Raw genomic sequence first — 23,463 nt, forward strand, 5'->3', positions numbered from 1 at the left:
GATACCACTGTTCGTTAAAACCGAATGTTCGAGTTTGGGTAAACTTTTAGGATACAGACAAACTTTACCTTTAATTCCCTGAGAAGTTCTCCATATTTCTGCTGTGATACATCGGAAAAGTTTTATGACATGTCCAAAGTGAGTATTTTATCCAAAGGTACACATGCAGTGAGCAGAAAACAGTGCGAAAATGCAGTTGCTCGGAGGTAACGGTTTCTTTACCATCAGTTTTGCATACAAAAGCTGTTACGTCTATAAAATGACGCAATGACGTTCATGCCAAACCCTACAAATACAAAAAAAAAAAAAAAAAAAAAAAAAAAAAAAAAAAAAAAAAAAAAAAACATAAAGCTGTAGGGATGCTGGAATCATACTGAAAGCAACATAAACCAGTGTCTTTTTCTTTTCTTGTATACATCCTCCGCAGTGCTGCTGGATGCAACTTGTGTTTTTCAGACAGACAAACTTTTTACAATGTGGAGGGGGCGTGTCTTGATCTGTCAAATGTGGCCGAACTTCTACAGCCTCCTCCTCCTCCTTCAACCCCACCCTTTGATTTCTTACAAGTCACAACTTGAACACTGCTTTGTGTGTCTGCGTGATGTTGAGAAATAAAGTAAGAATGCGCAAAGGACGGGACTGTGCACTGCAGTAAATAGCAAGCTTCCAGGATATCTGGCACATTGTTCCTCCCGGTTATGTGACTTAATCCGTGCGATAAGGGCTATGAGCGCCAACGACATTTGTGAGATGGAGTCCATGACAGAGACAGAGGAGATGGAGGCTGAAATGGAAATGGGCATGATAGAGGATGACGTGGGTAAGAAGAAGTGTCCCTACCATTGTTTGAAGTTGAGAAGTGGGTCATGCCCTGCTGTCTAGACTTTACTTTACTGACTCGGAAAACTTGTAGAAAAGCTGTGTACTTGAAGTATGTCAGTCAGGTTATCTGTAAAATGAAGCAGTAGCTCAATTCATCCATCTGTACTTTGACAGCGATGTCACAATGGGCTCATTATCTTTACTTTAAAACTTTTAAAAGTGCTAGGATGACAAACAATCTTTTTACATTGAGTTTATTTTTTTTCTAACCTTTACTCATACTGTTGCATAAGTAAGCTATTTTACAAGATAAGAAAAATCCTGCCATTGCTTCACCTGGCACAGCTTTTCAAAGCTAAATCTAATATAAATAGTACTGTTAATAATGAGCAATTGTAAAATATAATTATAAAATTAGCAATAGTTTTTATAACATCCAGATCATCCACATGGCACATGATGCACTCCAATGGGGGGTGTGGCCCACACTTTTTCAAGAGGGAAAAAGCTCACATCACTATAACTGGTTACCAGATATGTAAATAATGAGCTGCCACCAGTTCAAAAAACCTAAAAAATCAAACATATATTCCTGTTAATGTACTGAAGTCTGGTTTGCCGCCATAAGAGACTACAACAACAGATACTGCAGATGATGCCATCTTTCCACACTGTGTTATTGTTTTGCATTTCTTACATTCCTAAAATTTCAAACTGGAACCTTGAGTCAACTTCACAATGCAGCAAAACCTAAAGCAGAGTATGTTACTGTGCAGCTTTAAAAATACATGCATGTTTTTCTAAGCCTGTCAGAAAGAAACTTTATGAGCAGCACGGTTTACTTAAAATTCCTTGAAAGACAATGTCCTTTTGCAAAACTTAAAAACTGCCATTTAAACATAATTTATGGGTTTTAACTGTACAGAAATAACTGATACATTTTACACTACATCATAACAGGGAATACCAAAATGCCCCCTTTTTGTTGGAGTGTTTAACCCTTTGTTATGAATTATTCATGAAAATACTTCAGAAAAACAGACTAATCCAACTTTTGAGGGTGGAACTTTTTATCAACAAACTGTCATAAAAGTTTTTATCATGCAGCAACATGGCTGCTGTGCATCAATTTGAGAGCAACTAAAATGATATCAACATTCATACCTAACATTAAAAAACAGCCCATCATAGCTGTTTCTATTAGGATTACTTTCTGTGTTTGTTTGGTCCGGTGTTGTTTTGGGGTGTGTTGTGAAGGAAGGCATTCTCTGGAGAGGAAGTCGGGTGGGCGGATTGCGGCTGATTTTTCACTGCAGACAGTTGTGGGCACAGACTCAACATGCTTTTTAGAAGATTCATACACACTGACTCACTGAGGGTTGAAAATGTTTAGTAATAGTAACTAAGAGGTTTCGTAGTGTTGTAATGAAACTTGATAAAACATTTAGCCTTAGAATCCTTCGTTCAACATTTTTCTCCACTAAGATTGGTCAGTTATTTAAAAGCCTGACTTTCAGAGTACAGGAAGTCATTAATAAGCTAGCATGAAAATAACTGTAGCCTAAAGGAACAGTTATTAAGGATTAGCGGCTTACTTATTACTCGTTGCTGGCATGTGTAAGGTCTAAATCCTAACACCCTGTAAGGGTGCAGACTGTTAGGCTTGTGAAGGGCGCTACAGAAGGAAGGCATTATTTGATTATTTTAAGACTGCTCCCACATTGAAGTTTCCCAGTGTGTTACTAAGGGCAGTGTTTGGAAAACAACATCTGTCTTCAGTTAGATATGTCACGGTCTCTTTTATATGGAAACTACAGAATTTCCACATTACATGACAGTGGTGGGAATCCTGCAGATGGGGAAACACCACTGTCGGCCTACATATTTTCAAAGGCCAATGTGATGATGTATTTCCTTTTTCCTGGGAGTTGTATATTATTGTGGTATAAGAGAAAGCAGGGAACCACAGAAGAAAAACTGCATGGTGTATAATAGGACAAGCTTGCACCTGGAGTAGCTTCAAACTCTGTGTGTTTCAGGTGAATAAGTAACAAGCTGTTCATACATGTAGCACCTCAGAGGTACCAGTCAAAAATCCAAGGTAGTGCGAGTAAAGTCAGAAAAAAACAGTCAGTAGCCATGACATGGAGCTCAGGCATAGCAGCAACACCAACATGTTAAGTAACTCATATTTAAGGGGAAAGTATTTCATTTGTTTTTATCTAGATTTGATGTGTAAGCATGCTATCACTTGCTAAGCAGCAACAAGATGAAACTAAAGGATACAGAGAGTGTCATTAGCTTTGTCATTTTTTTTCTGAATAAAAAAAATGAAACTAACCCATAGCTATGCTAGCTAAGTGATGTTAAATAGAAGAAAATAGGGTCAGAGCATAGCAACAATGTAAGCTAACTGCTAACACTAACGTCTTAAGGTACTCATGTTTAGAGAGAAAAAGTATTTCAGATGTTTTGTGTATGAGTTTAGTGTGTGAGTGTGCTACAAGTGGCTAATTAGCTGCAAACTGACACTTAAGGATATTGAAAATGTCATTAGCTTTGTCAGAGTTTGTTCAAACACATAAGTGAGGCATAAATTTTAACAAGGTGGTTAAATTTATGCTAACCCAAAGCTTGGCAAGCTGATTGCTGCTAGCTTAATGAAAATAGTTACAAAAAATATGAAGATTGACAAAAACGTAGGGGCTCAACTATTTTTGGAAAAGCAAGTCTGAACAATGTTTTTTAAAACTGTTTTTACTGCTTTCATTTTATTTTTTCATGTTCTTGCTATGTCGTTTAGCATTTGGAAAGCTAAACATTGAGTCAAACCAGAGCTTTTTTGCTCTAAATGATGAGGCCTTCTAGATAAGTTTTATCTGGTTGCTTTACTGTGACACTGTTTCAGTTAAATTGCAGTAAAACTGTAACAAATGTTCAGGAGAGAGTGACATGATTTTCAATCTCTCTAAAAATGCTAATTTAGCATATGAGTTTTTGCCAACCATTGTAGGATCTAAATGTCTAGATATGGCAGAAGAATTACATTTATGTTTGTGTTTTTTATTTCTATATTTACCTCTTATCCTCAAAATACACATATGAACAGCACTTTTTATTTAAAATTGTATTTTTTGTTAAATATTTCCTTTTCACTTTTTTAACATTTTGTTAATGTTACTGCCTTATTACATTTTTTCTCTTAAAAATTCTACACACAATGCTTCATAATGACAATGTAAAAAAAAGTTTCCCCAGTCTAAGACGAAAAGCACTCTATAGTATGTTTTCATCCTGGATGTCTCGGTACACTGCTGCATTCATCTTTTCCTCAATCCTGACTGGTCTCCCAGTACCTGCTGCTGAAAACATCCCCACAGCATGATGCCGACACCACCATGCTTTACTGTAGAATGGTATTGTGCAGGTGATGAGTGGCTCCTGATTTCCTCCCAACTTGACACCTGGCATTCACACCAAAGAGTTCAATCTTTGTCTCGTCAGACCAAAGAATTTTCTTTCTTGTGGTCTGAGAGTTCTTCAGGGACCTTTCAACCAACTCCAGGTGGGCTGCAATGTGCCTCTGACTAAGAAGCAGCTTCTGTTAGGCCACTATATTATACAAGCCTGATTGGTGGGTTGCAGCAGAGATAATTTTCTTTCTGGAAAGTTCTCCTCTCTCCACAGAGGACTGCTGGAGCTCTGAAAGAGTGGCCATCAGGTTCTTGGTCTTCTCTCTGACTTAAGCCCTACTGCTGAGTATAGATGGGTGTTCAGCTTAAGGAAGAGTCCTGGTAGTTCTGAACTTCTTCCATTTACAGATGATGGACGCCACTGGGCTCATTGGCACCTTCTGATTCATGCCTGTCTAGGAGGTCTACAGACAGTTCCTTTGACTTTATGCTTAGTTTTTGCTCTCACCAAGCTGCAACTCCTGGTCTAAAGATATGGCACAACACTGAAGTGCTAAAATCTGCTGTTTCCTGAGTGTTCGATTGAGGCTAACTCCAGAAGTACTGTGTTGGAAGTCAACAAACCAAAAAATGCCATTTTCACAGCAGAAATAATAATATTTACAGCCTGGTACAAAAAACGTCTTAGGTCTGAATGGCTATTTTTACTATCAGCACACACTGTACAAGGGCTGAAGTTTTTTTCCTAACTCAGAGGCACAGCTCAGCTCACGTGACTGACAATGTAGCTGTCAATGCAGAGACTTGAAGCTTGCCCAACTCCCAGTATGGCCACTCCAGTCAATTTGCTTCAAAAACCAGAAACAGATTGGTGACATTGGGGACACTGCGTCCACTTATTATACAGTCTATTGGTCTGACATGCAACGTCACCTGTGGGCTTTTTCAAATCAGATCCAATCAACAGAATTAACCACAGTTGGACTCCAGTAAAGCTGTGGGAACATCTCGAGGGTAATTGGTAGAAACAGGATGAATCTGAGCTCAACTTTGAGCTTCAGGAGAGAACCACATATTTATCTCTCTGAAAATGCAAATTTAGCGTACAAGTTTTTTGCCAACCATTGTAGGATTTAAGTGACTAGATATAACAGAAACATAAAATATATGTTTGTTTTTTATTTCTATATTTACCTCTTACCCTCAAAATACATCTTTGAACGTTACTTTTTATTAAAATTAATATTTTTTGTAAAAAAAAGAAATCATTTTACTGGCTGTAAATACTTATGGACACGTGATTTCTGAAAGGTTTTATTTTTAATAAATTTGCCAAAAATTCAAAAAATATTTTTCACATTGTCGGTATGGGGTCTTGTTTTTAGAATTTTGAGGAAAGAATTTATTCTTTTCTTAATGAGGCTGTAACATTAAATGTGGAAAAAGTGAAGCGCTGTGAGAACTTTCTGGATGTACTGTACTTTTTTTCCCCCTAGCCTCAGGTGACTAAACAGGTAGCAGGTGGCTCCACTGCGTACACTACTAACAAACAGACGTTGGCTGACCTCAGTTTGTCATTTAAGCAGCAATTAACCCATTATTTGAAATCCTGTGAGATTGTTTGGTGTTAAATACAGTCTTATGGCTGTCAAAAAAAGCTTAATAAGATCATACACAGTGTTTATACTAAGACATCATTAGAACTACAGGTTCATCAAGTTGCTGCTTATGTTTGAACAACAGCCTTGTCAGTGAAGTGATATTCTTCAGTTGGACTAACGGCTGAAGACACAATAAGGGAGTAGCTTCACATGTAAGATAAAACTCAAGTCATCAGTATTTTTCCTTTGCAACCCTTAAAAACTAAAAAGTCAGTATCAGGTTTTTTTTTCTGTCTGTAAGACTCTTAATGTGTTTTTTCCTGTGTTTCCCAGTGTACCCTGAGGAGTTCTTACCAACCTATCACAGTATCAAAGAAGGAACAGAAGTTGCTAAAGCACAGCTGGTGAGTAAACACAGTAACCTTGACGTGAGTTACAAAACTAAACATACAGAATAAACTCAGTACTTACATTATGTTGTAAGAGCTGTGATAACTCCCAGTGGTGTCAGAAGCCTGATTGTGTGGAGTGAAAGAGAGGGCGGCATGAAGGGCGGGTGTCTCAGTGTTTATTGACTCTTCCCACTTCTCCTGCATTTGCCCACATCACATGCTAAATAGGCTGGTCAAGGTCGGTATTATTTAGAAGTTTCTGCGCACAGGCTGGACACACACACACACACACATACGCATACACAGACAGGCCTGTTCTTTTCATCATGTACGACATCATGGAGGAAGAGGAGTACGAGTATCAGGCTGTGGAGTTACCTGATGAGCTTTTCTTTTCCCCTCAGGCAGAGTTTAACGACAAACCCGACTCTTTGTTCTTCAATGACGGCGTCAGGAGGATCGACTTCATCCTGGTCTATGAGGATGAGGATAAGAAGGATTTTGATAAGAGGCACCAGTTTCAGAGGCGGAAGGTGGGTCATTAATACAGTAAAACTATTTGATCACTTCAGAAGTTTTTGCAGTTAGACAGTTAAGAACAGATAGAAAAGGGGATTTCATGACAGTATCATAAAATTTATCAGTTAATATTAAATTTTACAGTGTTTTGAAGCCAGATGTAGTAGAAAATAAGCTGTTTTCATGAAAAATGTACAATTTTTCATTAAAGAAGTCGCATTTTTCTCACCAAAAACTGAGAAATCTTTGAAAAACTGGAAGCAAAAAGCTTTTTCTTATTATGTTTTATAAGTTTTATTACACATTCCAACCGTATTGACTCTTGCGTATTTGTTAAAGGAGTTTATAATTACTGTACAGCCTCATTGTTTGACTCTCCAAAGAACTCTTTTATTATCCGGGCACAGAGGAACTGAGCAAACATTGTTTTCTTTAGTTCCTTCTGCTGTACATCATGTTTATTCATCTCCATTTTTCAATGAGGGATTGTTCAGCACAGCTGCTGGCCTTAGTGCCCTGAGGGGGAGTTTTGCATTACTCCATAGTGACTAAAACATTTATTAGAAAAAAAAAAGTCAAGTCGGGTCGGTCTGGTCACGATGAGTCTCTTCAGTGGGAATGTACGCTTTTCTTCAAGATTTCCTTCAAGCGTAGAAATCCTCACAGAACAAACAAGGAGACTATGTGTGATTGAGAAGTGAATCCCAAACGCAAACAGCCGCTCCTGGTTTGTTTAAGCAGCCGGATATTTAATGCTCAGACGGATATTTAAGGTGCCAAAGATGTTTGGAACATCATATACTTAAACGATTCAGATCTGAGCACAAACTGACATGAACGAGACATGAAACAGACAAAACTAGGAGCTGTGTGTTTGCTGCCAGCCTCTCACTTAAGAGCTTTACCCAGAGAGTTGTGTAATTTAAACACCGAACCTTTAACGGTGTTGTAATCATTGCCTCATCCTGCATAATATAAAGTCTAACTTGTTGTTTTTCAGCGCAGGTGAATGCATGAAGGAAATGCTGTTATTCGTGTTGCATGACAACAAATAGAGGCTCATGCGTGCAAGCTGATGAGCCGGTTTTAGACAATTCTTTAAACTTCAGGCTAGGAGCGATTTTACAAACCAGAGCAAATCAGAATCAGGTTTTATTGCTAAGTAAATTTGCACATACAATGAATTTGACTTGGTGTATTGGTGCTAACACTTAACAAGGAAATAAAGTGAGACAAGCACCTACTTAAATGATACAGAAGTAGAAGCTATATACTTTAGAAAATACTTAATAAAAAAGGTAAGATAAAAAGAAAAAAAGATATGAGAAAAGTAAAGAATATAACAAAATAAAAACACGTGAAGCAGTATTAAAAGTCCAGTGGGCGTTAATGAAACACTCCTCAACCTCATCACCGTTTGTGCAACTCCTCATTCATCATCATCCTAGAGAAAACAAAATCCCATGTGGGATTTGAGGTAAAACAGTCTACGGGAGTTACTCCCTTCAGCTGTAAGACTTTTATCTAACTTAAACTATGAAGGCCTTTTTGTCGGCTGAATGTCAGAAGTGTTCTCTTGAAACAGCTAAATTAAAGGGGACTTACATATAATATAATAAATTTGAAAACAAGACCTTTCACCCCCTGAATTTTTTAAAAATGAGATATTGTATTTTTTCTGATATCCTAGAACGAGATTTGATGCCTCTGAAAATAGGTCATTGCCATCTGGCCGCAAGATTTTTACCTTCGTGACGACACGAGGATCCTTTCTTTTTATTGGAGTAATCTGATAAAGCAGCTCCTCCTCTGTGATGTCAGTTAGTCACACAACCGCCACCGAGGGATACACCCACCACCAACCAAAGTATGAACTATACATGTTACAGTACCGGTTTGACTCACCACACTGAAGCGTCCTGAGATGACCTGTGTCCAGGTGGATTTTCTTCCTCCTGAGCTGCAGAACCGTCCGGGTCTGACTTGGGGTCCAATACAAAAGGACGTATCCTACACTCTGCCATTTTATTAGTGCTATCAATGCCTGACAGTGAAGTTTTGGCAAACAGCAAACTTGCTCGGTCTGCCCCATCTAATATGGCAATTTTGTAAATACTGCCATGCTGCAAAAACCGCCCCCTGGCTCTACCCCCTCCGCCCCTCTGATAGAACTGACTAATCAGAGCACAAAGGGCTGTGACGTTGCGAGGTTACTGGAGGTTCATTCTCCAAACGGAGTGTTTCAACGAGATCTTCAGAATGGCCTAAACTGAGGATATTGAGAACGCTATTGTGGGGCAATGAAGGAACTAAATGACTTGTACTGAGGGCAGAAATGCTTTACAGGCATCCTAGACTGGCATAGCGAAAAGGAGAAACAAGCATGATATGTCCCCTTTAAGGCTGAGCAATTAATCGAATTTCAACCGACATCCCAATGTAACAGAATGATTTTATTAGATGTAATTGATGATAGTTATATTACACGTCAACAAGACTTTAGGTTAAATCAATCAGTCAATATTCCACTGTGTTTATAGTTGTTGTTGTGACTGTTAAATAAAGATATGTTATTTGTATCATTTCATACATCAACTCATGCATCAATTCATCTCATTTCATCATAACATGTAGGCCTGGCCTACATGAAAGAATTGTTTATATGTTGACAGTATACTTTGTTGTGTTGGTCATACTGAAGAATAATTTATCGCTTGTGTTTAGTAAAAAATGCAGAAGACAAAACGTCCCCCCACAAAAATCGCATGCGAAATCGCAATCGCACTATTTGCCCCAAAAAATCGCAATTAGATTATTTACTAAAATCGTTCAGCATTCAATTTGATACACGCATACCTGTTACTCACTCAAAATCGTGACATGTTTTCAGTATTTATTTTGGTTTAAAGTGACTCTAACTGCACATCGTTTGTTGTCACTCCCTGAAGAATGAAGCTCAAACACTCCAGTCTAGTAGAATGATGTTTTTAAATGTTTGAGTTCAGAAAAGTTGAATGTCTTCCGCTGAATCCAGGACTCAGCTAACTGTCATGTCTTATTTGATGGCACGCAACCAACAAAAACCTGCTCTGACTCGCATGAGGTGTCGTCATTCTTTGCCACTATGTGCAGTGTAAATAAAACCTACGGTATGGAAATGAACGGTGACTGAGCAAACAAGCTGCACACTGTGCAATGTGCTTTGAATAAAAGCAAATTGAGATTCTTTGGAAGCAACAGTACTAACGAATATCTGAAATAAAGACTAAAGAGGCATGAAAAGTCCAACTGAAGCATCTTAAAGTGTCATTCTCTCGTGTCGTTCTTCTCTGCAGAGACGGAGAGAGTATTTTGAAGCCAGCCTGATGAAGATGGGAGTGGAGCTAGAGTCGACAAAATCAGTGAGTGTAACTTCTCCAGCTCCTGTTTTGTAGTTTGTTTTATGCTTCTTAACTTGTTTTCTCTGTGTGTTCTGCAGGTTATCGATGATAAGCTCATGTTTGTCAAAGTCCACATGCCGTGGGACGTCCTCTGCACCTACGCCGAGGTCCTGCACATCAAGCTTCCCATCCAGCCCAATGACCTCTCCTCCCAGCCCTCCCCGTGGCGCTATTTCTCCTTCATCACTAAGTACTTCTACCCCAATGAGAACCTGATCGGGAAGGAGACTGAGTTCTTCACCGCCCCTTTTGAGAAAGACCGGCTCGATTATTTCTATGTGAAGGACAGAGACATCTTCTTTACTCCCTCTATGCGGAGCAGGATGGTACATTCCTTTCTCTAGCTTAAACTCTTGTACAAATAGAAAAAAAACACAGAAATTTAAGGAAATATTTCCGTTTTCAGGCGTATTACATCCTGAGTCGTGCCCCGTATGAAATCCGAGGGAGCATGAAGAAGTTCGGCATCACCAAACTGCTGGATGGTGGCGTGTACAAAGCTGCCTACCCCCTCCATGATGTAAGTATGGGATAAAACACTGTCATGCTGAAAGTCACAAAACTCCTCATGTTATTTCCTGTTTGCTATTTCAGTGCAGGTTCAACGTCAAGTCCAAAGAAGAGGGCTGCCCCAACGAGAGATACCTGCTCTATGAAGAATGGGCTCATCCCAAAAGCTTTTACAAAATGCAACCTCTGGACCTCATCAGGTGAACACAACCTTCTGTTTACTTCATAACAAATCACCCCCAGCACAGGAGTGACTCAGTCCTTCATGTTTGACCTTGCAGATGTTTTTTTCATGGGCATTGTTCACAAAACAATGGTTTCTCTCCACAGGAAGTATTATGGGGAGAAGATTGGTATTTACTTCGCCTGGTTGGGTTTCTACACCATCATGCTCGCTCTGGCCGCAGTGGTGGGCCTGGGTTGTTTTATTTACGGATACAAGACTCAAGAAACGAGTACATGGAGGTACACAATCCCAAACAGTCCCATTCATTTTCCCACTCATTACCTGTCAGAGTACATCTTCTCCTGCTAAAGATTGTTTCGATTGTGTGTGTTATTTTGCAGCCAAGAAGTGTGTGACCCTAAAATCGGAGGGGAAATCATCATGTGCCCACAGTGTGACAGAGAGTGCAAATACTGGAGGTTGAACAGCACCTGTGAAGCTTCAAAAGTGAGTTCTATTACCTTCCTTCTCATGTTGCTCAACTTGCAACTCAAAAGATAATCTGCTGAACTTGTATCCCTTAAAGAAGGGGCATTGGGCTTTTTTTAAAACTCTTTATTCTGTCCCTCAGGTGCCACCGTAGTAGCTTCACATGATTTTTAGCTCAAGAAAATCCCATTGTCCTCTCACCGGTGATTTAGAAAAATATTATTTCAGCCTCTGTCTGGAACACTTTTTTTAAGCTACTGTGTCTTTAAGGCTCCACAAACCCCCTTCCTTCTGATTGGCCAGCCCTCTGGGGGCCTGTCAGGGGCGGAGCTATGGCAGACCCTGGTGTTTTAGGCACAGTTAGGCGATCCTTGTGTGATGATCTAATCATTTTAAGAAGTCTCGTGAAGATCTCGTAAAAAATCTTGTGTTCTCTGTAGAATTAATCCAGGAATGAATAAAACCTATGAAAATCTGAATGTTTGGCCTGATCATCCAACGCTGTTACTTTATGTCCTTGTTTGAAATATAGGAAAACATAATATTCTCTCTGTAAAGAGAAGCAAATATATTTGGAGCAGAGGCTTACTTTCTATAAACTTAGACATAAAACATATTTGTAGATTTTAATTTGAGATCAAATTACTTTTATTAATAAATTATTGACAAAAGAGTTTGAGATTTTCAAGAAACATGTACACCAGGGGTTCCCTACCTTTTTCAACCCAGGGCCCACATTTAATTTTTTTAAGTTATTTTTTGGGCATTTCAGTGCCTTTAGTCAGACAGGAGAGGACAGTGGATAAAGTAGGACGTAGGACGAAGAGACACGATGAGAACTAGAGCCTTATTTAACAGGGTTTTTGTGTGAAAGTAACACACTGATAATTCTCTAAATAAAGCGTGAATGCAGACCGATATCAGATTTTTTCAGTGGGAGTCCGTTTATTTGTGTTTTTGGTCAAGTAAAAAATGGCCCCGTCTGAGTGCAGAGGAAACCAGCAGAGGAGCAGGGAAGGAGTGTTTGGTGCGAGTGCTCTGGGCTTCTGCTGCACAAAAACACTGCTGTAGGGGTAATTTCTGCCCTAAACCTTGTGATAGGACCCAACTTGTTCTATCCTGGAGTATCACTTTAATGGAAAAACAAAACAAAAAAAATTTTTGAAAATTTACAATATTAGTTAAAACGTAACCGAGTTTTAACATTTACAACATTCTTCTATTGTATCCCCACCCTCCAAAAAAAGAAAGAAAAAAACTTGTAGTACTTTGGAAAAACCTTCACGGCCCACAGGTTGGGAATCAGTGGTGTATACAGTTCAAAATCGTTTAAAAAATGTGTAACTAATAAAAAAACAGGAGAAAGAACATTCTCTCTCTTTCTCATGCATAGCTGAACTTGTTCCAAAAAACAAAATGTCTGTTCTTATTTCAGTTCCCCTCTGGGGTTTGAGACTCTGGCCTGATTTGGTCTGGTATGACCAGTGTCTGAACAGACTGACTACATCCAGCTCTGATATGTTTAAAGGTCTGGTTCTGTTCCCTAAATGTTGCTCAGGCCACAGCAGTGGATTCTGAATGATCAGTCAGTGATGGTGCAAACTGCACAGCCCACTGCAGGTTAAACTGAGTGTATACTTACACGTGTGAACCCGTGATTACTCCCTGTGGCACAGTAATGGATGTTTTTTAAAGTGACTCACACAAAAGCAGGATACAGCTGTAAATTAACCCCTGTGTTTCTCTGGCTTCCTCTTCTTTCAGAAACTTTGTATATTTGATAACTTTGGGACGCTGGTGTTTGCAGTTTTCATGTCCATCTGGGGTGAGTTCTTTACCGTTAACCAAAGGGGAGGGTTTCATATTTAAAAAACTCTTCCACAAAATTTGTGGACACACATTATTTTTCATCCTCAAACATGTCACAAGAGTCCTCATCACTGTTGGCATATGTTTACTGATAAAGACATAGAGATGTACACTGCAGAAGAGAGTCTGGCTGCAGACCTCACCTTTCGAGCCCCTGTCCTCATAGCAGGAGACGATCCTATATTACCTTTATACCTAGGTGTCACAGCAAATGCTAGAAAATTTACCTCATTTCAAATCCAAAACTTGACAGGTATGCCTATCCTGCAGACCTAAACCACCACCATCAGGTTGGAAATAAGATGAAGAATTTCAATCTTTCCCATCCCTTTTTATAGTTTATAAATTTACATTGTTCCTGTGCTTATGTACTATGTAGCAGCAGTTTATTTAAAAGCAAAATCAGGAAGTCACTTCTAGTCTAGCATCTTAGTAATTTATGTATAGTGCATTGAATACTTTGTCTTATTCACACACTCCAGTCCTTAATTTAGTCAAAAACAGGAGATCGTCTCTTCGGTGTGACAGTATTTTTTTTTTTTTAAAAAAGCTTTTTATTATTTCATCATCATTATTTAAAGCATATTAAGATTGTAGTTTAAACCTTTTACAGAGTAGTCACCCACTGTTTTTTCTCTGTGTAATAAAGAAGCAGCAACAAGCAGCAACCTCCGGTCTCAAGATATGGCACAACACTGAAGTGCTAAAATCTGCTGTTTCTTGAGTGTCCACTTGAGGCTGACTCCACAAGTACAGGAAGTCCCATACACACCAAGCCAAAAAAGTAGTTTTCAAAGCAGAAATTAACCTATTTACAGCCTGGATCAAAAAACGTCTCCTGTCTAAATCGCTAAGTTTACAATTAGCACACACTGCACAGGGATGAATTTTTTTCTAATTCAGCAGTTTGGAGGATATAAGGTTGCGAGCTCGCCCAGTCAGAGGCACAGCTCGGGTCACGTTACTAAAGGGTGCCCCATGGCTGTATGCGAAGCCCTTACCACTCCCAATATGGCAGCAATAGCTGATTTGCTTCATGTTCTGTTTCAGAAACAAACAGGTGACATCAGGGAGACTACGTCCATGTTTTATACAGTCTATGGTAATGAAATGTTAATGTTTCTGGTCCAATTGTAATAAATTGAGACATTTCGGGGGCTGATGGTGGAGGCTGAGGTCTGCAGCTAGACCTTTCTCCACTGCTATAAATGAAATCAAGAAAGCAAGAGTTTACGTTTAGTTTAGGGATGTTCCAATCAGATCATGTGATGAGACACAATCAAAATAGTGACACTATTGGTTGAATGCTGTAATGTGGCAGGATATAAAAGCTGGTACTGCAATGTATCAGAGTAGAAGTATCGGATTGGGCCTCGGCAATGACTCAGACTCGGGGGCAAAAAAACCTGATCGGGACATCCCTAGTTTAGTTGTTTATAATAAATATGAGCCACATTCAGCTGACAAGTCTAGAAAAAATTCAAGATGTTAAATTCTGTCATGAATGAGGTCTTAGTAAAAGAAACTTAATATTTTCTTTCCTACTCCATTGGTACATATTTTTTACTCTTGCAAGTAATTCAGGTGTTATTATTCCTTTTAATATATTGGAATGAGACATTTTTCCAGACTTGTCAGGTGAATGAAGCTCATGTTAAGCTAAATAAGACATTATTTACTCAAATAAGACGTCAACACGTGCATAGACTTGTGTCTTCTTCTGCGTAACTTTAATTTTCTTCTTCCACATGTTTGCTGTCATTGTTAATTCTCCGCTCTTGCTTATTTCCTGGCTGCAGTCACTTTGTTCCTGGAGTTTTGGAAGCGTTACCAGGCGGAGCTGGAGTACGAGTGGGACACTGTGGAGTTCCTGGAGCAGGAAGAGCCTCCACGTCCAGAGTACGAAGCCAAGTGTATCTACGAGAGGAAAAATCCTGTCACTGGGGTAAAACGCGCACACAGATGTGTTTTAATGGCATCCTGTATTTCATACCCACAAAACTGTGTTCTCTATCATGAACGTCCTGTATCTGGTTGTTGTGTTTGTTACTTAGGTCAAAGAAAAAGTTCCTTATACCACTTGTGGAAGATGTGTTCGAGTGTCGATAGGAATAAGCACAGTCTTATTCTGGGTAATAGCAATTTACACGTTTCTTCATCAAATACACATGTGGATGTTTCCTTACAATGTTAAAATTTGCAAACAATTTCTAAATCTGTTTGTGAAAACATTTGTCCACAATCCTGTAGAGATTTCTTTCAGAGGGGAATCTAAGTTGAAATAATTCAAGATGGAAAAAAGGGTGCGATCAACCTTAAATCTTGATTTTCTTTCCTCTTTTTGCTTGAATTCCTCCGTCAGATCCTGTTGATCTTGGCGTCCATCGTGGCCATCATCGTCTACCGCCTGGCTGCATTTTTTGCCTTCTCAGCGAAACTCAGAGCTCAAGATCTGAAAGAGCTTGAACCACTGAAGGAGTATGTGACTCCTCAGATGGCCACGGCCGTCACAGCCTCGCTCATCAGCTTCGTTGTGATCATGACTCTGAATATTTTGTATGAGCGTGTTGCCATCTGGATCACTGATTTTGGTGCGTTGAATTTTACTGGTTCCTTAAGTTTTTGCTTTTATTTTTTGACACTTGGTTTAATCAAAAACATTTTCTTCTCTTTAACAACAGAGCTTCCTCGGACCAAGACGGACTACGAGAACAGCTTGACTCTGAAGATGTTCCTGTTTCAGTTCGTCAACTACTACTCCTCCTGTTTCTACATCGCCTTCGCCAAAGGGAAGGTGGTCGGCTATCCTGGACAGCCTGTTTATCTCCTGGGAAAATACCGGAACGAGGAGGTACAAATGATCCACTTAGTGGTGTTAGATCAATTTCCTTCTTGTTTTTAACTCATCTCATGCTTTGTTTGTCTTTTATTTCCTGCAGTGTGATCCTGGTGGTTGTCTGATTGAGCTGACCACACAGCTCTCAATTATAATGGGTGGAAAAGCGATCTGGAACAACATCCAAGAGGTCTTGCTACCGTAAGAAGTCAGAATCTATGGCCCATTATCAGTCAGATAAACAAAAAGAAAACGCTTAAACCCTCTGACTGTCAGCTCTTTATTTCCAAGCTACATCACTGCCACTGTTTTCACCGCTTCATCCCTCCACAGGTGGTTAAAGAATTTAATTTCCCGCTATTGCACCCGAGTGGACCCCGAGAAGATGATTCCTCGCTGGGAGCAAGACTACCGGCTCCAAGCTATTTCCAAACTGGGACTCTTCTACGAGTATCTGGAGATGGGTAAGAAGGAGGTGACCTGCACCTGGAACTTGTTGCACAAGCTGCTATCATAGTAATTATACAGCCGGGGTTTACTCCTCATAAACTTAGGTATCTCTTTCAAACAAACAGGTTACACCACACACACACACGATGTAGCTCTGACATTCAGCAGTGGTTTGATGATACGAAATGTTAACATCACTCTGAGAAAGCTAACTGCTGCATTGCTAACAGAGCTAGCATGCCAATGAATTCCTGCCCACCTGAAGTCCCTCATCCAGGTCTACACTCCTTATCACCCACTACACTCTGCCTGTGAAAGACTCCTAGTGCCCCATCTCAGCATGGCTCTAAATCTTTAGCCAGACTCTTCAGTTGTTTCCAATAGGGGTAGACTGATTATCGGCCAGGCCGACTATCGGAGCTGATAATCGGCATTTTGAGGCATATCGTCATTGGCCTTTCTTTTAATCTGACGATCGATAAGAAACAAATGTAAAACTGGGTTGTGGCTCTGATGCAGCCGCTCCACTGTCTGCAGTCACCACACAGTCCCCAGCACTGTCCCACCCACAGTACCATCTGATTGGTTACTAGCAGAGCTATGGCTTTTGAAAACAGCCAATCAGCAGTGCAGTTATTACAGTTATTGCAGTTACATTAAAATTTTGGAAAACTTTATTTACTGTAGAAAACTTTAGCTTTATATTTATTTATTAAGTTTTCATTAAATCTTATAAAACATGGTGCTGAGCCTGGGAGCACTCATGCTTAAAGGTATTTGAATGAAGTTAAGTGTTGGAGTTTGTATTGTTTAAAACTTTGACACCAATATTTGCACTTTGATTGCAATCTAATATCGGCTTCAAATATCTGTTATCTGCCTCCTTCACTACAAATAATCGGTATCGGCTCAGAAAAATCAATATTCGCGTATCTCTAGTTTCCAAACCCCCTACTACATACTACATGTAAACGTACTACCTCCTGCTTTTGCATGTACTATGTCGTCTGACCGTTCTATTGAGTCTGTTTTGTAGTATGCTGCTCTGGTTTTCAGTTTCAGTAAGCAGAACTACAGCTAAAGAATAGTTTTACCTTTGTTTTTAATGTACATAACAAACCATGGGTACATATTAACATTTTAGTTATGAATATGCAACGAGGTTGCCAGGTTAAGTATTTAACATAAATCAGTGTTGAAGATACAGGAAAAATACAATCACACATAAGTTAAATTAAAGGTAAATGAAACATTATTAAAATTTAGCAAAGGAAAAATACACTAAAAAACACTAGGTGATCTGCACTCCTATACCAATTAAAAAAGAAAAGCAGAACTCAGGGAGAGATTTCAGGGTCCACTTATTATGAGCCAAAATTTGTAAGGCTTTAAAATGATATTACAGCTGATTTCATCGTTTTTTTTATATTTATTCCTACATAAAAAGTTGTTAAAAATAAATCAGGGAGGGATGGACTTTTTTTTCTCTTTCTGGCTGATGGAAAAATGACGTATGGTTTTAAGAATAAGTGAATTAGTGGTCTTTATGGTCTTTAACGACTTTGTAGAAGTAAACATCTCATGGTGTGCAATGGGAGGGGTGTTGATGAACAACATGCACTCAGGTTCCCTAAGTTCCCTCTTAGGAGCCAAAACGTTGCACGGTGGCGCAACAGTTAGCGCTACAGCCTCATAGCAAGAAGGTCACTGGTTCAAATCCCCACCTCGGCCAGTGGGCCTTTCGGTGTGGAGTTTGCATGTTCTCCCCGTGCATGCATGGGTTCTCTCCGGGTACTCCAACTTCCTCCCGCAGCCCAAGATCATGCTCACCAGGTTACTTGATCACTTTAAATTGTCCGTTGGAGTGAGTGTGTGAGGGAATGGTTGTCTGTCTCTGTGTCAGCCCTGTGACTGACTGGCGACCAGTTCAGGGTGTACCCCGCCTCTCGCCCAATGACAGCTGGGATAGACTCCAGCCATCCGCGACTCTAAACAGAATAAGGGGTACAGAAAATGGATGGAAGCCAAACGTATGCTGAAGTGCCCTTTGAGTTGGCAGAACACACTCACCTGCCCCTTGATTGGTTAAAACGTGATAAACTGAATGTGCTTTTTGTTCCTTTTCACTCTTGCCCTTCAAAAAGTCTGGCATGCCACTGGATAAAATAATTTTGTGCTACTCTGATACCAGATTGTAAGTTTTTTTTTTTAAAAGTTGTGCAGAGATTTGCTGAGTCCTGAGTGGTCTTTGACACTAAAGAGTGACCCAGCAAAAATTCAGGATGACGCACCTGCACTGTCCTCCTATGGCGAGCTTTGGCTCCGGTCTTGAGCCTGAATCTCCTGACAGTCGCCCTTCCTACTCCAACTCTGGCTGCAACTCCTCAGACACTTCTCCTTTTCTTGTTCCACATCAATCTCTTGATCCTTCCGGCTTTCAGTCATGAGATTCTGTCTTTCCCCCCTTAGCCCTTCTTCTGATCCAAATCCCCGGTGTTTATAAACTTTCTGTTGAAGTCAGTGAAGTTCAGTGTTGGGCAAATAACTTTAAAAAAGTAATTACTAATAAATACTTGTTACTTTCCCAAAAAAGTAATTGAATTAGTAACAGAATACTCTTTCATAAATGTAATTCGTACTATGAAAAGTAATTCTTGTGTTACTTTTTGAAAAACCTTCATATTTGCGGGAGAATTCAGTTTTTGAGCAGATTTTGCTTTGAGGCACAATGTTAACATGTATGTTCATGCCGTGTTGAAGTAGTGACTATATATTCCTATCCTGAAAATGACTTGTTAAAACCAGAATTAATTTTGGGTAGCAAAGGAAGTACTAATGTCACAAACGCTTCTATGTGGATTGAAATGAACCCACATGACATGTACACATGTCTTAGTTCACCTGAGTGAAAAAAATACAATTAGACATAATGTTATCATTTAATAAATCATTGAATATTTCATCCTAAATTTTTGGTGTCACCCTTTACTCTTTTTTCTTAAACCTGCGTGTTTTTGATCGTAGTTATCCAGTTTGGCTTCGTCACCCTCTTCGTGGCCTCCTTCCCTCTGGCTCCTGTCCTGGCTCTGGTCAACAACTTGTTTGAGATTCGGGTTGATGCTTGGAAAATTACGACCCAGTTTCGTCGCATCATGCCAGAAAAAGCGCAGGACATCGGGGCCTGGCAGCCCATCCTTCAAGGCGTGGCTATTCTGGCTGTAGCAACAAATGTGAGCTACTTCTTCTTCTGATGTAAACAATGTCAAATCTTTGATATTTCCTGCTTTCATGTGTTTACTCATCCTCCTGGTGTCTCAACAGGCCATGATCATTGCTTTCACATCAGACATGATTCCACGCCTGGTCTACTACTGGTCCTTCTCTGTGTACCCATACCAAGAATATGGGAACCACACCATGAAGGGTTACATCAACACCTCTCTGTCTATATTCAACACCAGCGATTTCTCTGACCATAGCCGGCCCCTGAGTGCGCAGTACAACATCACCACATGCAGGTACAGGCATTCATTTCATTTCCAGCAGAGAGTCTAAGAAATGATCAGCTGTTAGTGGATTTTGTTTGAATTCTGAAACATTTACAAACTTTTCTTCAGGTATCGAGATTTCCGGTATCCTCCCGGGCATCCCAGGGAGTATGAGTTCACCGTCTACTACTGGCATGTGATTGCTGCCAAAATGGCTTTTATAATCGTTGTAGAGGTGAGAGCGACACAACCAGAAATCTCCTATTCACATAAAAATGTCTGAAGTATTCACAGAGTCGTTCTTCTCTCCTCGCAGCACATTGTTTATCTTACCAAATTCATCCTGTCCTACGTGATCCCTGACGTCCCGTACGCCGTCAAAGAGCAGATCAAACGAGAGAAATACCTGACCCAGGTGATCCTCCACGAGACCAACCTGAAGCTGGTGACCAAACGTTTGAAACCAGCAATAGACAAGACTGTGAAGGACATGGAGATGACAGAGGCGAAGGACGACCTGGAGCTCTCCTTAGATTTCTGATTTTAGACGAGAAGCACTGAAAGAGAGAGATGAGAGTTTCAGTAAATCTGCCATAAAACGGAGAAACTCACGTGTGAAACTGTTACATGACAAACCAGTGTTTGCAGATTCCTTTCAGATTCCTTTTCAAGAGCCAGTGATTCAGACCTGAAAGAAGGTTTTATTCTACGTAGATGTTGTGCAGCAAAGAAAGGAAAAACCACTGTCGTCTCTGGACTCATCAAACCTTAAAGGGAACTGTACATCCGCCCTTTATCACCACTAAAAGTTTCTTTTTCCTCAGTGAAACTAGGTAAGACTGTCTTCCTTTTTAAAGCCTGGTTTCAGTATTAGAGAAAAACAGAAGCAAGGCTGTCAAATCTGGTAAGGACACAACCAACATTTTGCTGGAGGGAGCACGGAAACGACAAATCGACGCACTGCAGAATCTGAAAGTCTGGTGCTTCACCTCAGCTCAGGATGGAAGCGCTTATTGATGTCAGAAAGATGGATCAGATGAACTGCTTCAAACCTGTGTTGGTGAAATATAGTGATCCGAATCATCGGGGTGAAAAAAACTGAACCAAATCACTTACTGGAAAGATTTGTTGATTTCTCAACCTCCGTCTTGTGTACCTCTCAAGACCGAAAGAGTCACCCCAACCTGCCCCACCACTCCCTTTCATGTCAGTGATAAGTAATGACTGAAGCAGCCGGACGGAGTTGGTAGAGAGCCCTGTCATTGAAGTCCACCCCTGCAGCTCCCTCTCACGTCCCCAAAATCGAAGAAGTAGCAAATACTAGATTTCGGTTTGCATTTCCGCAGCCCTTCTTGGTAGGCGACGCGTAAGCTGGTTGCCGATAGCTGCATCAGCTATGTAAAAGTGTGACACCATAGCAGCACGTGTCAGTGTACCACGCTAACAAAACATGTGACAAAGTAAGCTAAGAGCAACAATGGAAGACATCCAGCAATTTGCCTTCTATGTGATCAGCATGTGGCTCTTTGTTACAAAGGACAATCAAGCTTTGTTTCAGAGAAGACTGTGCCGCCAGGAGAAATACAGCAGCCGCTGTCACACAGGAAGTGACGACTCTTTCCACCAATCAACTGACTGCAGTGTTGTAGTTCCACCTTCTGGGGTCGGATTGGTATGTCGGGCACCTTAATGGAAGGGTCCCAAAAAGTGGGACGGTACGGGTAATTCTGGGGGCCTGACCCAGGATTAGTCAGCGGAAACGCCATAAAAAGCTTGCCGAGACAAACTGAACTGAACCACTTGGTAGAAACGGGGCTCAAAGCTAGGGACTCACAGTCTTGCATACCCAAGCTCAGTCAGTCAGTCAGTCAGTTGTTAACTGAATGTTCTGAACAGGAGATTCAACACAAATCACTCACTGAATGTCGTACTGAGTGCCAGCTCTGCCTTCAAGCTTTCTTCTTCTCTCAGGCCCCGTTTACACGGAGACTCCCGCAACGATTCTTCCTTTGCGTTTCCAAAAGCCACCCGCGTTTGCATGAGGACGGCGTGAAATCGATCCGCGTTCCTACTCCAGGAGGAGAAGTCTCCTCTTCTGTTCTTTCTTTTTCTGCCGTTTTGTTGTGTGAGACAGTCGGCAATCCAACCATGACACCCATTACCGCCACCTAATGGACCGGAATGGCTCAACTGGAAATGTGGCTGAGCGCCCAGCCTCCACCTGAAACTACAAGTGCGCATGTGGTGACATCAGCGTTTCACCCTGAAACGCTCTGCTCTGTGTTTACACGAGGCTGGATGGAGGAGCGGATGCAGATCTTTCCACTCTGGAGAGCGTTTTCAAAAGATTGCGTTTTCACTGAAAACGCAACGTGGTCTCATCTAAACGGAGGGCCAAAACGCAACGAAATGTTTGCGGAATTGACCGTTTTCCGCGTCATGTAAACGGGGCCTCAGTCACTCAGCCAGTGAATGATTTATGTACTGAACATAGTAAATAGAACAGGAAATTGTTGTTTTAGCAGCTTCCAGTTTGCAAACTGTATCTTTGTCCCACTTAATTCTCAGCTCATTGTCTTTTTATCCACCACCAGAACTTAACAACCATGTTTCAGCCGATTAAACTCTGACACTGGCAGAGCTGGAGAAGCACTGAATGAATCTTTTTAATTAACCTCTTTACTAAACTGATTTCAATGATTCAGTACACCGAAAAGAGCTGCTTTTCCCATCACTGGTGAAATGTGCAATATGTGACAGCACCAGAAATATCATGCAGAGCTTTTCCTTTTTGTATCTCATAAAGTTTAGCTGAACAGTCTTCCTGTTCTCTGACTTGATAACATTATAGCTTGGTAATCGCAGCCCTGCACTGTCTCATCCTGTACATGTTGCTTCACACCAGTGCCCAACAATTGCCTCAAGTGAATGCTGTTATGAAGAATCAGTATTATCATAGACAAGATTGCAGCACTTTTCAATGCAATGATAACATAGTGATAGCAATCAAGATGGGGGCTTTACTCTTCTTGCTCGGTTACACAAGTAAGGACATGCTAGGAGTTACAAGAGAAACTACAAATATTGAGCTGATGCCATGTTTAAAGTTTACAAGCTTAAGGAACGATTGGAAACTGATTGCTCCCTTAACTCTGTAGTTTCTCTGTTGCCTTTGTTGGAAAGCTTTCGATTTGTCCCTGTGAAGATGTTGATGTGAGTATTATCTGTGTTTCATCAGCATGTACTGACCACTGTACATTGATCCTATCTCTTCCTGTGTCAATGCTGAAATCTTAGATCAATACCTCTGCTGTATATTCTCTGACTTAGTGATCTAAATGATGGTACCATAACCATATTTCCATATTCCAGCAGTATCTGACAGTGCTTATCTGTTTTATATTCTTTGATGTATAAAATTCTTAATAAACTGTTTTTATGGGTCATGTTTTTCTTTTGTAACTGAAG

At 40.3% G+C, this 23,463-nt stretch overlaps 1 protein-coding gene across 1 annotated transcript; it reads left to right on the forward strand.

Moving 5' to 3' along the window:
- The first annotated feature begins 556 nt into the window (after nt 1-556).
- On the forward strand, nt 557-23,429 carry ano6 (anoctamin 6). Its single transcript, XM_074698260.1, has 20 exons — nt 557-820; nt 6,170-6,240; nt 6,633-6,761; nt 10,083-10,148; nt 10,226-10,513; nt 10,594-10,707; nt 10,782-10,897; nt 11,028-11,162; nt 11,265-11,370; nt 13,117-13,177; nt 15,021-15,166; nt 15,276-15,353; nt 15,584-15,812; nt 15,903-16,072; nt 16,161-16,258; nt 16,391-16,521; nt 19,532-19,737; nt 19,829-20,025; nt 20,125-20,230; nt 20,312-23,429. The coding sequence occupies exons 1-20, from the start codon at nt 727-729 to the stop codon at nt 20,534-20,536; spliced, it is 2,766 nt and encodes a 921-aa protein (XP_074554361.1). The 5' UTR covers nt 557-726; the 3' UTR covers nt 20,537-23,429.
- Nucleotides 23,430-23,463: the final 34 nt, after the last annotated feature.

The sequence above is a fragment of the Halichoeres trimaculatus genome, unplaced genomic scaffold, assembly GCF_033239565.1.
Source record: "Halichoeres trimaculatus isolate MK-OKI-2021-1 unplaced genomic scaffold, fHalTri1.1 fHalTri1_scaffold_21, whole genome shotgun sequence".
NCBI classification, from domain to species: domain Eukaryota; kingdom Metazoa; phylum Chordata; class Actinopteri; order Labriformes; family Labridae; genus Halichoeres; species Halichoeres trimaculatus.

Excerpts from the sequence above, each read along its gene's own strand:
- ano6 (XM_074698260.1), top strand. The coding sequence starts at position 727 with ATGAGCGCCAACGACATTTGTGAGATGGAGTCCATGACAGAGACAGAG. Across the intron at positions 6,762-10,082 it reads ACCAGTTTCAGAGGCGGAAG|AGACGGAGAGAGTATTTTGA; the intron begins GTGGGTCATTAA and ends TCTTCTCTGCAG. Across the intron at positions 11,163-11,264 it reads CAAGAAACGAGTACATGGAG|CCAAGAAGTGTGTGACCCTA; the intron begins GTACACAATCCC and ends GTTATTTTGCAG.